Source organism: Thamnophis elegans, chromosome Z, assembly GCF_009769535.1.
Source record: "Thamnophis elegans isolate rThaEle1 chromosome Z, rThaEle1.pri, whole genome shotgun sequence".
Taxonomy (NCBI): domain Eukaryota; kingdom Metazoa; phylum Chordata; class Lepidosauria; order Squamata; family Colubridae; genus Thamnophis; species Thamnophis elegans.
This window is the reverse complement of record NC_045558.1, coordinates 86,081,161-86,098,294: the sequence shown is the minus strand read 5'-3', so window position 1 is coordinate 86,098,294 and position 17,134 is coordinate 86,081,161. Positions and strand designations below refer to the sequence as shown.

Here is a 17,134-nt window from a genome sequence, read left to right as displayed (position 1 = left end):
CCACTTAGCTGAGCACGCCTGCGCGAGTCTCCATTTCATTTCATCTTTGGGGTTGCAGCTGCGCTTACTCACTGGTGAGTAATCATGTTATGGATTGGTACCGGTGGGAATCGGGAGGCGCTGGGGTGAGGAGACAGCCCTCCTTTCCTCCTTCTCCCCCTTTGCTGAGTTCATTTCACTTCTTCGCGTCACAGCCAGGCCCTGTGCTGCGCTGCCACGGGCAGCAGAAGCTCCGTGACTGAGTGGAAGTTCTCTGCGCAAGTGAAACAGCTGCTGCTGCTCGCACAGAGAACTTCCACTCAGTCACGGGCTCACGGAGCTTCCACCGGCGTGGCGGCGCCTGTGCTGCGTGGTTCCAGCGACCATGCCATGTCCGTGAGGTGTGGTCGCGTCCCGCCACCCTCCCCTGCGGCGGCGGCTGTTCACCTTACGCAGAGAACTTCCACTCGGTCACGGAGCTTCTGCCACTACGGGCGGCAGAAGCTCTGGGGACCGAGTGGAAGTTCTCTGCGCGAGGTGAAAAACAGCCCCCACCGCCCTCCCCTGCCCATAAGCTGCTAGCTCGCTGGGCTGGCTCATCGTTCCGTTCTATCCTACAAATTTAAGCCAGCCCAGCCTGCCGCTCACTGATTGGATTGGCCTGGACTCCAGCCAATCAGTGAGCTGGCTGGGATGGAAAATTTTCAACATGCGTGTGCTGAAAATTTTCCATCCCAACCAGCTCACTGATTGGCTGGACTCCGCTTAGCTGAGCACGCCTGCGCGAGTCTCCATTTCATTTCATCTTTTGGGGTTGAAGCTGCACTTACTCACTGGTGAGTAATCATGTTATGGATTGGTACCGGTGGGAATCGGGAGGCGCTGGGGTGAGGAGACAGCCCTCCTCTCCTCCTTCTCCCCCTTTGCGGAGTTCATTTCACTTCCTCGCGTCACAGCCAGCCCCTGTGCTGCGCCACCACGGGCAGCAGAAGCTCCGTGACTGAGTGGAAGTTCTCTGCGCAAGTGAAACAGTTGCTGCCGCTCGCACAGAGAACTTCCACTCGGTCACGGACTCACGGAGCTTCTGCCGGCATGGCGGCGCCTGTGCTGCGCGGTTCCCAGCGACCACACTGCGAGTCCGCGATGCATGGTCGCATCCCGCCACCCTCCCCTGCGGCTCTCCTGCCATGGCATCCGTTTCAGTTGCGCAGAGAACTTCCACTCCCTTCTGGGGCTGCCGCCACCCAGTAGAAGCCCCGGAACCAAGTGGAAGTTCTTTGCGCGAGGGTGAAACGGCATGCCGCTGCCTCACTCTCCTGCCGCGGCGTCCGTTTCAGTCACGCAGAGAACTTCCACTCGCTTCCGGGGCTGCCGCCCGCCCGGCAGAAGCCCCGGAACCGAGTGGAAGTTCTCTGCGCGAGGGTGAAACGGCCGGCAGCCGCCTCGCCCTCCTGCGGCCGGCGGCCGTTTCAGTCTCTTCCCTCATCTGTCTCGATTGCTGGAAGCAGTAACAAACGGCACGTCTGCTCCGCAGCGCCCTGACAGCCACCCCAGCTGACAGCTACCGGGCCTCGCTGGAATCAATTGCAAAACCGCGGTCAGCGCTTTGAGGACCTGAGGCATCTTGGGAAATGCAGTTCCCTATCGGAAAGAACGGAGTAGCTGCGAATTTGTAACAACAACAGAAGATAATAACTTGGTACTTCGCAGATTACAAAAATCTCGTTTGATTTGCACACTGTTTTTTTTAAAGTTAGATAAAGAAATTATGCTGTGAAAGCGACTAGAAAGCCCCCCCTCCCCTTCCTGTGTGCGAGAAAGGGAAGGAGAGGAAGGAGGGAGGGAGGGGGGAAGGAAAAGAAGAACAGAGGGGGGGGAGGAGAAGATGGAAGGAGAAAAGATGGATGGAAGGAGAAAGAATGGAAGGAGAAGGAGGAAGATGGAAGAAGAAAGGAAGAAAAAGAAGAAGGGAGGGAGAAAAGAGGGAAGGAGGTAGGAAGAAAAGGGGAAGAGAGGGAAAGAGCAGAAAGACAAAGAGGATGAAGTTGATAGGCAAGAGGAAGGAGGAAGGAAGGAAAAAGAAAAAGAGGGAGAGAGGAAGAAGAAAACATGGAACTAGAAAGGAAAGAAGGGAGGGAGGGAGGAAAGGGGAAGACAGGGAAAGAGCAGAAAGACAGAGAAAGTGAAGGTAGATAGGCAGAAGGAAGGAAGAAGGAAGAAATAGGAAAGGAGGGAAGGAGGAAGGAACAGAAGCGAAGAGGAAGAGAGAAATGGAAAGAGCAGAAAGACAGAGAAGGTAGATAGGCAAAAGAAATGAAGCTGAAAGAATGGAAGGAGGAAGGAAGAGAAAAAAGGAAGAAGGGAGTGAGTGAGGAAAGAAGAGAGGATGGAAGGAGAAAGGAAGGAAGAGAGGGAAAGAGCAGAAGATGGATAAGGTGAAGCTAGATAAGCAAGAGGAATGAAGGAAGAAGTGAGGTGTCTCGAGGAGGGGGAAAACATTAGTGACCAAAGTTACAATGGCATTGAAAAAAGTGACTGATGACCATTTTCACACTTAGCGACCGTTGCGGACCATTTTTCACACTTAGTGACCGTTGCAGCATCCTCATGGTCACGTGATCAAAATTTTGTTTGGCAACAGATTCGTATTTATGCTGGTTTCAGTGTCCTGGGGTGACCTTTTGACAAAAAATAATTTTTTTAATCAAGCCCCCCCCCCCCCCGGTCAATGGTGTCCCTCTTTACCAATCTGAAAATCTGGTCACCTTACTCATCTACAAAATGGCAGATTCAGAAAATCTTTTTAATAGAGGATTAGCTGAGAAGAAAAGTATCCAACTATGTATTTGTCTTCTGCCTATAAGCTCCTTTGAGAAATTGGACACCTGGAATGCAGATGAACTTTTGGACAGATAGGAAAAGATGTAGTCATAGCCAAAGCAGGGAAAATATTTATCATTTCTAAATAACAAACACCTTAAATTGTAAAGATGTCATAGCATGTCATGCTGGGAAGATTTTTGGGAAAACAAAGCAGAGGGCAAAATGGAGCCCCTTTTGTATTTGTCTGATGACATGAACGCTTGAAATTAGGTAAAAATGGAGCTGCGTAACGTCCCCAACCTTTATATATGAACTGGATTCCTAAATGGAAATAGTATTCACATTGGTTTGTGTGGAAATAAAGTATTTTCTGCCACAAATTAATGTTCAAGATTGCAGAGAAAGCTGAATTTGCCATCAAACAAATTTAATACAAAGACATCTTCAGACTATTTCATCAAATGTGAGGATGCCTGAAAAAAGCATTGGATCTTAAGTCTGGAGCATGTGAAATAAAAAGGAAATAGCATGCAGTGATCCCCTGAGTTATGTCTCAACTCCAAATGCAGAGCTGTAGGAAAGTGAAGAATTGGTGCTATTTGACTCCATTGTAACAGTACATAAGAATCCACTGTAGACAGTATAGTAGATACCATATTGCAAGCTTTTCAGTTACTACCAATTTAATAAAATATACTGTATGTAATTCAGGTTAAACTGTAGAGTCCTTTGTGATCTCTGAGTGTGGTTATTGCCTACAGTTATTTAGTTACTAGGTTACTTAGTTTCATTACTTACTTTAGTAATGAAATGCCTGCAAACGAACACTTAGAAAGAACCAAGGTTTTCAAGCTAATATATGGCTCCACCCAATACCTTCCGAGGTAAATACAAGTAGTCTTAAACTGGAGTATAAAACAATGTATAATACCTGATACTGAGAAGGGGCCTTGTTTTATGAACTTGTACATCACACATTGGGCAGTATTTGTTGGTTTCCAGATAGCGGACAATGCAGGTTTTACAAACTAAAAAAAAAGAAAAGAAAACATTGGTAGAAAAGAGGAGTCACACAGGAAAATGAATCTGAATTTATGAAAATGAATCTGAATTTTGATCCAAACCTGGCCTTACTATGAAGCAAAGCAATGGTTACTCAAGCTAGCTAGAAAATCATCTGGAGTTAAAAAAAAAAATTTCCAGAGCTCCAGTTTTGCTATATTAGTTGTAGATAAAAGGAATCCCTTGTCTGATTTTTTAAAACGCAGAAAAAACAAAGATAGAAATTTGACAGGCATTGTAGGGTAGGAATACAAATTGTCTGTCCAAATCCAAACGGTTGATTCATTAACCATATGCTGGTCTCAAACCCAGATAAATGGGACGGTTACGGAAAGCAATGGTGAACATCCTGTTAAAAAAAAACTCAACAGAACCCTTTATGGCAATAACTTAACATGAATCAGGTAGGGATACCAACAGTGAAACCTCTAGACTAGGTAGTAGCCTGCAAGCTACTGGAGAAAGCCAGGGCCCGAACTTTTCGTAAGCTTATATGTATGTTAGATTGTTGGAGGAAAGTCCTTGTGAAGTCCAAAAATTGATAATGCCATAATAAAAGAGACTGCCTACACTGTATAAAATCATATCAAATTGGAATATGGAATGTTAGAGACATGTCCCTTGGGAAACTCAAAATTGAGTTTCTGTAGATAAGGAAATGATTAGAATGAATATAGACATCCTTGGCATCAGTGAATTACACTGGACAGGCAGTGATGAATTCAAACCAGTAGGTTTTTTTTTATTTTTCTGAAAATTATATCATCATGAAAAGGAATTGATTCTACATAAGCAGACAAGTAGTTAAATGTGTTGAGAACCACAGAGCATACAGTGATCACATAATATGTATCCATATTTGAGGCAAGTCATTCAACATCACTATACTACAAATCTATGCTCCAACTATAGACTCAGATGATGATGAAAGTGGACTTTTTACAGTGAACTTCAATGTGCTCTCAAGCAAATATCAAAAAATGATATTTTTAATATTACGGGTTGAGCAAGGGTTGGACTAGAAAACCTCCAAGGACCATTCCAACTCTTTTATTCTGAGGACCACCTACACTTGCAACAATTTTCACTTTTGAAACAATGATTTTACTAGCCTTCCCAAAATCACACAATCTCTTTTGCTAAGGATGTAAGCACATTTGCTATAAATCTGAATGAGAAATTGTACTCCAGTGCATGAGTGTGTAATATTAACTTCCATCTTAAAAGAGTTTTTGAAGGCATATTTAGACTACTTGCTCTTCATTAAACTGAAGTTTATATCAATAATTGACATTAAACTATATTCAGGCATACATCATATTATGATCAAATATATAAAACATTAATAATAAGTAAGGTAGCTGATATTGTGCTAAGTGGTTACTTTCCCCCCTCTTTTCTTATTCATTGGTGACTAACTGGCAAGAAGCATTAAATGGTGAAGATGAAACTTAACCAAATCTTGCTACGTAAGTTTAACTATGAGCTATTTAACTATCTTGTCAATAGGAATCTTCAGCATATTAGCCTTTAGTCTAGCTCATCTTATTTATTAAATAATATCTTACTGTTTTAACTGTCACTTATGTCCAGACTTGCTAACAAAATTATCTATATTGGCAGTAGAAATGAAGAATATTTTGAAAATCGGGAAATCAGGTTACCAGGACAATCTGAAGAATAGCAGATTAGTTATCCTATAGTGAAGGGAATTTGTGTTCTGGATGGACAGCATGATTATCCTAAGCATTTGAAATGGACCTTCATCAATGAGAAAGTCCAGAGATTCTGTCAAGTTGAAACAGGGAGCTTCCTATTTGATACTTACATGAATGTAAGCATTCCACAATAGTGTGGCATCTATAAAGTAGCCTCCACATAAGGCACACATTAAGTGAGGGTTCAGCTCTGTGATTTTTATCCTGGTAGTTCTGTGCATCCTGATGAATTCAGGCAATTGTCTCTGAAAAAAAAAAGAATAACACAAAAGTAAATTCAAACAGCCTCACTCATCCTGAGAGGATAATTGTTTGGCACAAATATCACTTTACAAACTGATAGACAACAGCAGGCTGCAATACTGAAGATAATAACTGTTATCCCCAAAACAGTGATTATCTACTAAGACAATATTTTTTTCATAGGCAAGGATAATCTGATGTTGGACTAAGAAAAAAGCTTTCATCTTTTCCATATAATCTTTGACTGGTGCTATCAGATAAAACATGGAAAGGACAAATCATCCCCAGCATCCAGAGGGCCTTAGAATGTCACACTTCTCTCACACTATTTTTTTAAGTACAGGAAGTTTTGTCAAACCAAATTCTTTTTTCAATTAATAAAATTCCATTTCTCTTCACATAAAGGAAATCCAGGTGCCTAATAAAATTCACAAAGCCAAACTTTATTTTATTAGGCACTTGTATCTGCTGTTCATTACTTATTCCATTTAGCTACATGTACTTTATATTTCATCAAATAGACTCAAACTATCTACCATAAACTTTTCAATAGAATGTTTAAATAAATTCAGCAACATAAAGAAACCAATACCAGATACCACGCAAAATGCATAAAAATAGTTGCCATTATTTATCTGTAATAATCTTTATATTGTTTCGATAGCTACTTAAGCACTCACACAAGTAGAATTGTAGGATATAAACTGAATAAAATTTAACAATACATCATTATATAAACTGTTCAAAAATAACTAATTAAAGTATCAATAAAGGAGAAAAGACCATACACAGGAAGACAAATCAGTTCCAACTCACAAAGGCCTGGTTAAATAAGACCAGTTACTTGCCAACAATTGGTACAAGGTTAGACAAGTGCCTCTCAATGCTTTGTTTCCAAATTTGGACAGAACACTATGTAAAGGTTTATTTTATTAGTTCATAAATTTCATTCCCATCAAATTCAGAAAAGAGAATACATATCCTTGCACTCACACAGGGCCAGATGGCAGAAGGTGATATTTCAGAAAAACAGTTATAGGTTAAAAAATAGTTTGTAGGTAGTAAAGATGATGCAAATTTTCTTCAGAAACACAAAGTAGCAAGCTCTGTAACACTTTAAGCCTATATCTCAGGTGCTGCCATAAAGTCTATAGACAGCAACATTCTGAGCTAGCTTCAAAAGACAGCTTGCCATAGCTATCTGCAATCATTCAAGCCACCCAAGAGATGAGACAGTCAATACCATCTTTAAGGGACCTCTTTACCAATCTGAGCTGAGGAAAATCATTTAGGCAACTGCCCCTTTGGTTACAGTTAATGAATGATGATGCTCTCTGAAAAAAGGAAACTTGCCAGGGAATCAGGATAAAAAAACCCTTAACAACAAAAAACAAATTCTTTTTGAAAATAAAGGCAATTATCTTTAGCCAATTTTATCAGTCAACTGAATGGGGTGAAAATTCAGCCCTCGGCATTGAATTTGGATAATTAGTCCTTCTGTAGGAATTAGTAATAAGACAGATTTGTTTATTTATATCCCAGTAATATTATTTTTATTACGTATTTTTACAATAACTCAAGGCATCAAACATATCCAACACACTTTCTTCCTATGTTCTCCACAGCAACAGCCTTATGAGTGGGTTGGGCTGAAAGAGTGATTGGCCCAAAGTTACCCAGCTGGAAATTGAATTCATGGTTATCACTTTCTAGCCCTGGTGCCTTAACCACTAGATCTAACTATAGATATATAGATTCCTACCTCTATCCATTTTCCTGATCCTACCTCATTTTCCACCTCAGTATATGTTAAATACCATCCCTTAAATTGGTTACAAGCTTAGTGTGCAACTTCCAGGTTACTGCCCTGTACTAAACCTACAAATGTAATTATCCTCTCTTTTTAAGGTCAGAAAAGAAAAGGGAGGAGTTATCAGATGCAAGAACAAATGCACAGTAGGCAAGTGCCTAATTACATCCTTGAGAAAGATTCTGGGTATCATAATAGTGGCACCGAGAAAGGTCAAACTTCTTTATTATCCTGTGCCTCATCTTTTCGAGGTTCCAATTAACACTGAGTTTTTACCACCACACAATTGAGGAAAACAGTGATTGCGATTAAATAATACAATACTCAGAATTTATATAAAAGATATTTAAATGAGATTTGGGGGGGGAGAAAAAAATAGTCAGTGGGCAGAGAGTCTGGAGATGTAGACCAGGGGTCCCCCAACCCCCAGTCAGTGGATTGGCATCAATCACGGCATGCCAGCAACTGTGCCAAACAAACAAGTGAAGCCCCATCTGGGGATGCAGGCAGCATGAGAAACCACGCCCACCCCCCCTCCCCAGTCGCAGAAAAGTCTCTCTCCATAGAACTGGTCCTGTGGGGACCCCGCTGATATACACCTTCTGATGGGAAATATTTAATCAATTTCTGCAGACAGAAATTTCTAAACTAGTAGGTAGAACAGATATGAGCCATGTTATTGGTTTTGAACACAGCTGCGTTGTTTTCTCCAGAGTGAATTGCTGATAAATCATGCAGTAACAAGGAAGGGATTTTCAGCTGTTTATTTCTGCAGAAACAGTCTTATGCTTGGGACAAAGACCAAGCCCCCTGAATGAAAGCTCAGAGCTCTATAAAAAAGTTTCTTTGTTGTTTACAACATATCAATATGTGATTATTTCATAACTTTAACATTTATACTTGGTTGACTACATTTGTCTTTTTATAGTATAAGATTACATTATATGCGACTCTCTGCAAATATCATGCTCAGGTCTGATTTTGAATATTGGACAGTAGATTTTAAATAACAAGCAGCTTTCTGGATCTATTCCTCCCTTCTTTTCAAATGTGGAAGAAATTTTGACTGAGGGATTGGCAGTTAAGTCTCAGCATGGCAATTAGAAAGCAGAAGAGAAACAAGAAAGGAGAAGGAGGGGCAAGTAAGAAGGCTTTTTATTAAGTGTCCAAAAGCACAGGGTAAGAAATCTCCCCTTGCTGTATTTAACTAATCTTCACCCACTTGTAAATAAGATAGATGAACTGCTCCTGTTAAATAAGAACTCAGACGTTTTTAACTCAGCAACCCTCTGCTTCATTGAAACATGGTTGAATGATTCGATTAATGATAGCTGCTTGCAAATCCCAGGATTTCAGATTCAAAGAGCAGGTAGAATTGCAGAAACATCCGGTAAAAAGAAGGGAAGAGGTATCTGCTTTTATATTAACTGATGGTGTAAAAATGTCACTACACTAAAAAAAATTGATGTGGCCTTTGAGACACTATTCATCATTTGCACATCCTATTATCCCCCCAAGTTTTCTTCATTCATCCTAGTTGTATCTACATACCACCCCAAACTTGCATAAACAAGGCATTGCAAACCTTAACTGACCAAATCCTGAGGGCTGAACAGAGCTATCCAGAGTCCCTACTCATTGTATTAGCATATTTTAACAGTGCTAACATAAACCATGAGCTGCCAAGAAACATTAATTATGTCTCACAAGAGGCAGGAATATTTAGACCACTACTGCTCTATAATAAAAAGATGTGTATCATTCTCTACCAAGAGTGGCTGTGGGATACTCTGATCACTCGATAATTTATCGTGTATCTGTTTGTAGACAAAGACTTAAAATAATAAAACCAGTAATTAAAACAGTAAAATCTTGGACCGAAGAGACAAAGTTAAAGCTACAGGCTTGCCTCAACTGCACAAACTGGAATGTTTTTGAAACTGCCTCAATGGATTTGGATGAACTCACAAATACCCTGACATCATACCTTCGTTAGCTTTTGCGAGGGTTTATATGTGTGCCAATCAAAACTTTATGTGTCTACACTAATAATAAAACTTGGTTCACAGCTAAGCTCAAATATCTATGCCGTGCCAAAGAGGAAGGCTACAGAAAAGGAGATAGAATGCTGTACATTCAGGCCAGGAATGAATTAATAAGAGAGATCTGGGCAGCAAAAATAAGCTATTCTGAAAATCTGAGGATTCAGCTCTGCACCAAATGAACCAGCAAATGTGTGAAAAGACTGAAGAATATCACTGGATACAGAGGTCTGCACCCCTTAAAGAAGAGAAGCAGAAACTGGCAGATGACCTGAATGTATTCTACTGTAGGTTGAGAGGAACCACTTTCAATGATTGCTACTCTCTCCATCTCAGATACATCAAGAACAGCTAAGTCTCCTACACCCAACTCCATATCCTCTAGTGATCACAGAAAATAGTGTTTAGTCTATTTCACAGAGAAAAAAGGTGGAAAAGCACCAGGGCCAGACAGGGTAACTCCCTCTTGCTTGAAGTCTGTGCTGATTCAACTGCCCCCCCCCCCCAATCTTTATTTGCATGTTTAATAAATCACTGGGATGTGTTATGTTCCTTCTGCTTCAAATGCTCTACTATCATTCTGGGGCCCAGAAATCCTCCATCAAGGAGTTTGAATGACTACAGACCTTAGTTTCTGACATCTGTAGTTATGAAAACCTTTGAAAGGGTTTAGTGTTGGCCCACCTGAAAGCCATCACAGATCTGCTGCTAGATTCCTTGCAATTTGCCTACCATACAAATAGATTACAGATCATGCTGTAAATATGACACTGCCCTACATCTTGCAACATCTTGACTCCTCAAAGAATTATGCCAAGCAAGACACTTGTTTATATGAGTTTTTTCCCCATGTTATGAGCTTTCCTTGCCACAGTTGTTAAGTGAATCAAGTTAAGTTAGTAACACAATTAAGTAAATCGGATTTCCGCATTGATTTTGCTTGTCAGGTGGTCATGAAATCCTGGGGACATTGCAACCATTATAAACAAAGTTTATATAAAGTTTAGATATATAAAGTTGCTGAAGTTTGATCATGTGACCCTGGGGATGCTGCAATGGCTGTAATGTGAAAAATGGTCAAAAGGTCAACTTTTTCAGTGTCATTGTAAGTTTGAACAGTCACTAAATGAATGACTGTAAGTTGAAGATTACCTGTATACATTTTGTAAAATTATCCCTTTAATGTTGTAAACCTGTGGTATGTTGGGCAGTCAATAAATTTAATACAATAAATAAATACTTGTCATGTAACATAAAGCTGCTGGGCTGAGTTTTGCAATAGGGAAGAAAAATCATAAGAGTTTAGCACAGTTGTAGTAATCCATACCAATCCCATGAGATGGGGATTTCCTAGATAAGATGGCTTCTATATCCCTGTAGTATAGTAAATGCAAATAGCTCTAAGGCAAGACTTGGAATGTGCATTACATTTCTACTTTGACACAGGAATGTATTCATTCAATGACTGGAATGCTTTCAGAGACTAAAGTTATTCAAAATATTTTTCATTTGTTTTCAGAAAGACCACAATAGCTCATGGAAACTATTAAATTTTGTACCTACCACTCTTTTTTCCCCTTATCATATGCCATGTTGAAAGATAAAGAATGAACTCAAAATGAACAGTGAAATCCAGTAAACATCTCCTTATAACCCATTTAGAGTTTCAAAAGTGTCTGATTTCACATGAAATCAACACCACACCCATTTTTTCCCCCTCAGGAGCCAGCATTGAATCAATGCTGGATTTTTAGTGCAAGGCAGAGGATTGCTGATAAAAGCTTAAATGCAAAGCTCTCTTGGGAACAACACACAGATAAATAACAAGACAGGATAGAGAGGATTTGAAAAAATAAAAAGTATGCCTCCCTCCCCTTTCAGCTATTGCTTCTCTGAGGTTGACTTAGGTCTTTTTTGAAAGAAGCAACCACATTTCCTAACTATAACAGTTATAGGAAAGGAAATTTACAAGAAATCTGAAATTCAGAATTTTGTTTTGAAAATAGAAAAGTTGGTAAGTTGGTGTTGTATTTATAGGCCGCCCTTTTCCCTGAGGGACTCAGGGCGGCTTACAACTTGTGGGGAAGGGAATACAGACAGTGACATATAAAAACAGTACATAATTAAAAATAGAAACAACATTCATCATTCGGGTGGGGACGAATTACAATCTTTAACCCCAGGCCTGACGGGATAGCAGATCTTGAGGGCTGTGCGGAAGGTTCTGGACGGTGGTGAGGGTACGAATCTCCATGGGGAGATCGTTCCAAAGGGTCGGAGCTACTACTGAAAAGGCTCTCCTCCGCGTGGTTGCCAGTCGACACTGACTGGCAGATGGAACTCGGAGGAGGCCTAATCTGTGTGATCTGATAGGTCGCGAGGAGGTAATTGGCAGGGAGGCGGTCTCTCAAGTACCCAGATCCACTACCATGAAGGGCTTTATGGGTGGTAAGTAGCACCTTGAAGCGCACCCGGAGATCAACAGGTAGCCAGCGCAGCTCGCGGAGGATAGGTGTTATGTGGGCGAACCGAGGTGCACCCACAATCACTCGCGCGGCCGCATTCTGGACTAGCTGAAGTCGCCGGATGCTCTTCAAGGGCAGCCCCATGTAGAGCACGTTGCAGTATTCCAGCCTAGAGGTCACAAGGGCATGAGTGACTGTTGTGAGAGCCTCCCGGTTCAGGTAGGGTGGCAACTGGCGCACCAGGCAAACCTGGGCAAATGCCCCCCTGGTCACAGCCGACAGATGGTGGTCAAAGGTCAGCTGTGGGTCCAGGAGGACTCCCAAGTTGCGAACCCTGTCTGAGGGGTATAATATTTGGCCCCCCCATCCTGAGTGATGGAACACTAGCCAAATTATTGGGAGGGAAACACAACAGCCACTCGGTCTTATCCGGGTTGAGTACAAGCTTGTTAGCCCTCATCCAGTCCCTAACGGCTTCAAGACCCCGGTTCATCACGTCCACAGCCAGAAAAGGCTGAAAGACCAGCACAATTATTGCATTCTCTTTTTATTAGAGTGGGAAGCACTGTTCAAGTCCAATAGATTGGGAAAAACTGATTCAAGGCTCTGCTTTTAATGACCCAAGAGCAAAAAATAATAATAATGTTTGGTGTCTTAATCAGAACACCAACCTGCCTCTCATTAGAAATTGTTTGCCTTCCTTTTCCTGTTCCAAGGAAAAGGAAAACAAATTCAGTACACACATTTAACAATAACCTGTCACCTCCTTTATAGTAGCAAGGAGTTCCCCAAACCCATGCTTTATTAGGTCTAAATTCATTAGGCAAAAAAGCATGTCAAACATCATATATTTTCCTTTTCAGGCATAACAAGAAAGTATAGTTTAATGTAAAACCACATTTGCAAAGTACCGTACCTTCAGGTAATAGTTTCAGATCTAGTTGTTAGCCAGAGTGAGTTTTGACATTTTATTTAAGGAAACAGATTTTCCTTTAAAAAAAAAAACTTTTGCTTGGGTCCCTTCCTTGCACTCAACAGATTGTTCACAGGTGGAGAAGTGGTACAAGATTTGAGATACTATTATTTTCAGCAGCACTGTTATATTGAAGCACACTCTCCTTTGTAAGATTAAATACAATAACCATGTTCCTGTGTCTACAATAGAAGATATTTAGATGTTACTGCCTATTGTCATACTTGATGGTGCCTTTTTCTTTTCTATATTTGATGGTGCCTCTTTCTTTCTATACTTAGTGATATGTTTCCTTTCTAATTTAATTCAATTTACTTGTTTGTTTTATGATGGGGGGGCTGCAACTGGCTATTTGGGACCCATGAGCAATGTTTTTCATGAGGACTCTTTTAGAGCCTTTTAAATATTTTAACTATAAATATATTGCTAAATGAGCATCAGACACTCAGTATTGTTAGTATTTTATCATGCCATCAATGCTTAGGGCTATATTTTGCATATTTGTCTTAATTAATTAATTAATTAGTGATACGAGGAGGGAATAAATTTCTGTGCCAGGTTCATTTTTTCCTAGTCCCCTTGTGGTCACCCGAAACTGGGAGAACCTTCTGTTTCCCAGTGCAAAACATTAAAAAGTTATGATATATGTAGTTACTTAACAAGCAAGTCTAAATTATATTAAAGTAACCAAAATATCTTTACAATCCCCAAGACATGCCACAACTTTTGACTACCCCTAATGTTTGGAAATTGAAAGTTGAAAAAATTGACACACCCTAAATTGCCCAAAAATCATAATGATTTTCAACTGTTTCTTTCTGCAGAGGGCCCTATACTTAGGACAAAAATGCAATATCAAGCTTCTTGATTAAATCTTCACAAAAGTTTTGTGCTGTTTGCAACATCCAAATCTATCACAAGATTTCTATCAAAAAGTTAGTGTTTACCCTTGGTTCATTAGATTTGTCTTTTTTTATTCAAAAATACATTTGTCATGTTTATTAAACTTCCCCAAAACTTAACAAACTACAGACATGCAGCTAAAAATTCCTGATGGTAGAATTAGGAATTAATCAAATTATAAAGAAACATTAGGAAGTGAAAGCTTCTTAATTCTACCATTGTCAGGAGTTTTTAGCTGCATGCCTGTAGTTTGTTAGTTTTGCAAGGAAGCTGGGAAAGAGAGGGAAGTTTAATAATTTAATCAGTTCTAACTTTTAATGACTTGTTTCTGTATAGTTTGATTAATTCCTAGTTGATTTGGTGTTTAAAATATTACTTGAGATCTTTTCTTATGAATGGGATTATTCATAAGAATAGGTTAACTATAGAAGTTACCACTTTTGTTATGCTTCCTCTAAGAGTTAAAGGAACTTTCCCTATTTGAAGGATTTCTTTGTTTCGATATTCTTAAACAGACATTGAACTTCCAATGTTGTCTGTGAAGAACTGATCAGTTCTGTAGATTACAGTTGCTGTTTAGATTCTGAATCAATTGTATCTATCAACCCTGAGCCATCTTTGGAGAGCCTTCAGGGTTGCCATAGCGAGGCCTGCTGGAGCTATGGGAAAGGAAGGTGGGAGTAGAGATAAGTGAGGGGAATATGTAGCCAAAACAACATTATTTCTCCCGGGAACCAAGGACACTCTCACCAGCAGCTGGTGGGGCGTGAATGGGAGACATCCAGGATGGGGAGAGAGACCTGATTGGGGCATGTGATGGTTGTGTGTAACGTAGGGAAGAACATTGGATTTGAACCGGGGGAGGGAACCCTGGGAGTCTTCAGATTCAAGTTTTCACCAACTGTGCCAATATGACATGCCTATTAAATCCCTGCCTTGGAGTTGTGGTTTTCTATGGGCTGTTACTTGGCACCCTGACATTATCTAGGTTCAGTCATTTGAAATTAGCATATCTTTGATTTTCCAACCTAAATCATTTTAGAAAACTAAAATTATTTGGATTTCTCAAACTAGATCATGCTGTCCTAATCCTATTAACACTCATTTTATTAGCTAAACTTGTATCAAGTTCTTTGTGTTATAATTAAACCACCTCCTTGGGCACTTACACATGGCCTCTAAAAAATAGTAAAATCCATAAAAAAAGCCTTTTCACTTTATTTTTATGTGTTGATCATTGAAATAGGATCTGATCTATACATTTCATTTGCAAAAGTTGGTTTAATCACACAAAATTTCTGTCTAGAAAAGGCTCTTCCCCTTGGCATTTCACAGCTAAACATAAAGATGCTTGTGTACAATGAAATATACCAGATTTTCACACCAAGGACTGATGTTGCACAAGGTAACCTAAATGTACTGAATGTTTTTCTTAATAATAGTTCCATAATGAATATAGCTGTGCCTGTTACAACATAACTGCCAAACAATTAAATAATTATTTAAAAAATAATTTTGATTTAAATTATATATAAAAAACAAGAAATTATCTACGGTGTAATATTGAAAAAGCAGTATACTAGTTTTGTTTGCATAGCTATTTTTAAAAGTTCATTTATTAGTGCTGTACTCAGAGATATGTTTTCTAAAAATCCTAGGGTCAGTGATGACTAACTTTTCCAGATTGAGTGCCCAAAGTATGCGTGAATGCATGTGTGCAGGCCCAAACCCCCAAAATTGGCCCCTGCCCATGCACCACACCTCTCACATGTGCACATGCAGGCCCCCTGCACATGCCCCACACCCATGCATGTGTATGTGGGACCCTCCACATACCCCCCCCGCACATTACGGCAGAGACCCAAAAGCCAGCTGGCTGGTGAGAGGTGCATGCGCATGCATAGCAGAGCTGAACTGGAGCAACAGCTTGCATGCCAGAGATGGCCATTGTGTTGCCATCTCTGGCATGCATGCCATAGGCTTGCCGCACGGATCTAGGTAAACAAATAGGGGTCATACTCTGCTATAGATACACCGAATAGAGTTGGGGGACTGGATGGAGACAATCAATGCATAGAAAATTATCTGGCCATACTACTTTAATAATACATAACAAGTATGGTACATTATATATAAAAGCTTATATACTGGGCTTCTCCCTCTCCCTATCAAGTAAATAATTATAAATACACCGCCCAAACATGAAATCAGATGTCATAATTCTAGATTAATAAAATTTCGTGACCTATAAAAACCTGTAGAATTCCATAGAGTGCCACCAGTTACACAGTTTAATCTTAGCTGATAGTTATGAGGAATGGTAAGCTGCCAATCAAAAGCATTCAAGCAAATTAAAAAAATGCTGCTAAATACACACATTTAAGCACTTTTTCTGTTTTATGTCATTGACTGTCTCTCTATCCTTAAGGACAAGAAGCTCTTCTGTTAACCTTTGCCATTTTGTAGGAACAGGTTTCTACACAGTCTTCAAATAACACAGCAGTATAATACCCACCCTTGAAAATGGGTAGCCTTGCCACATTTATATGTTAAAGCACCGAAACAACCATACAACCTGCCCCTGTATGAGTCTGAATTTAGAACTACACATATTTTCCTCCTAATAGCTATTGATTGGGGGGAAATGCCTGTTCTCCCTGTATTTGTCATGCATTATTTACTCTACTTACAAGAATGAAAATGAGGATTTGTGAAGTAAAATATCACTTTTCATATAAAAAGGAGGAAAAAAAGATTCCAATGTAATGATTTTCAATATTCAGGTTAGTAAAAACTGAATTAAATCCAAACTTTTCATTTATATGAAAGTAATATCCCCATGCTTGGCTCTTTCCTTCTGCAAGGGGCAGGGGAGAAGAATTCTGAGAGCTCTATTGTACCTTCAATGTATCTGAACAGTATCAGATTTGGGAGGGTTTCAGTACAAGGATAAGGTCTGGCTTATGGCAGAAAGGAAACCTTTAATGCAGTGGGAGTCCAGCTTTTATGGTGGGCGGTAGGGATTTGCTGTACCTCTGCTTTATAAATTTTATAAAGTAAAGTTACTTCCCTACTTTATAAATCACTATTACTGTGAACCGGTGGGATGTTAGAAA

At 40.0% G+C, this 17,134-nt stretch overlaps 1 protein-coding gene across 1 annotated transcript in view; it reads right to left on the bottom strand.

Moving 5' to 3' along the window:
- Nucleotides 1-17,134, bottom strand: part of PCGF2 (polycomb group ring finger 2) — a 58,645-nt gene that overhangs the window by 23,811 nt on the left and 17,700 nt on the right. Inside the window, 3 exon segments of the mRNA XM_032235558.1 lie at nt 3,734-3,830; nt 5,693-5,719; nt 5,722-5,827. Coding sequence (XP_032091449.1) covers nt 3,734-3,830; nt 5,693-5,719; nt 5,722-5,803 — 206 coding nt within the window. The 5' untranslated portion in view covers nt 5,804-5,827.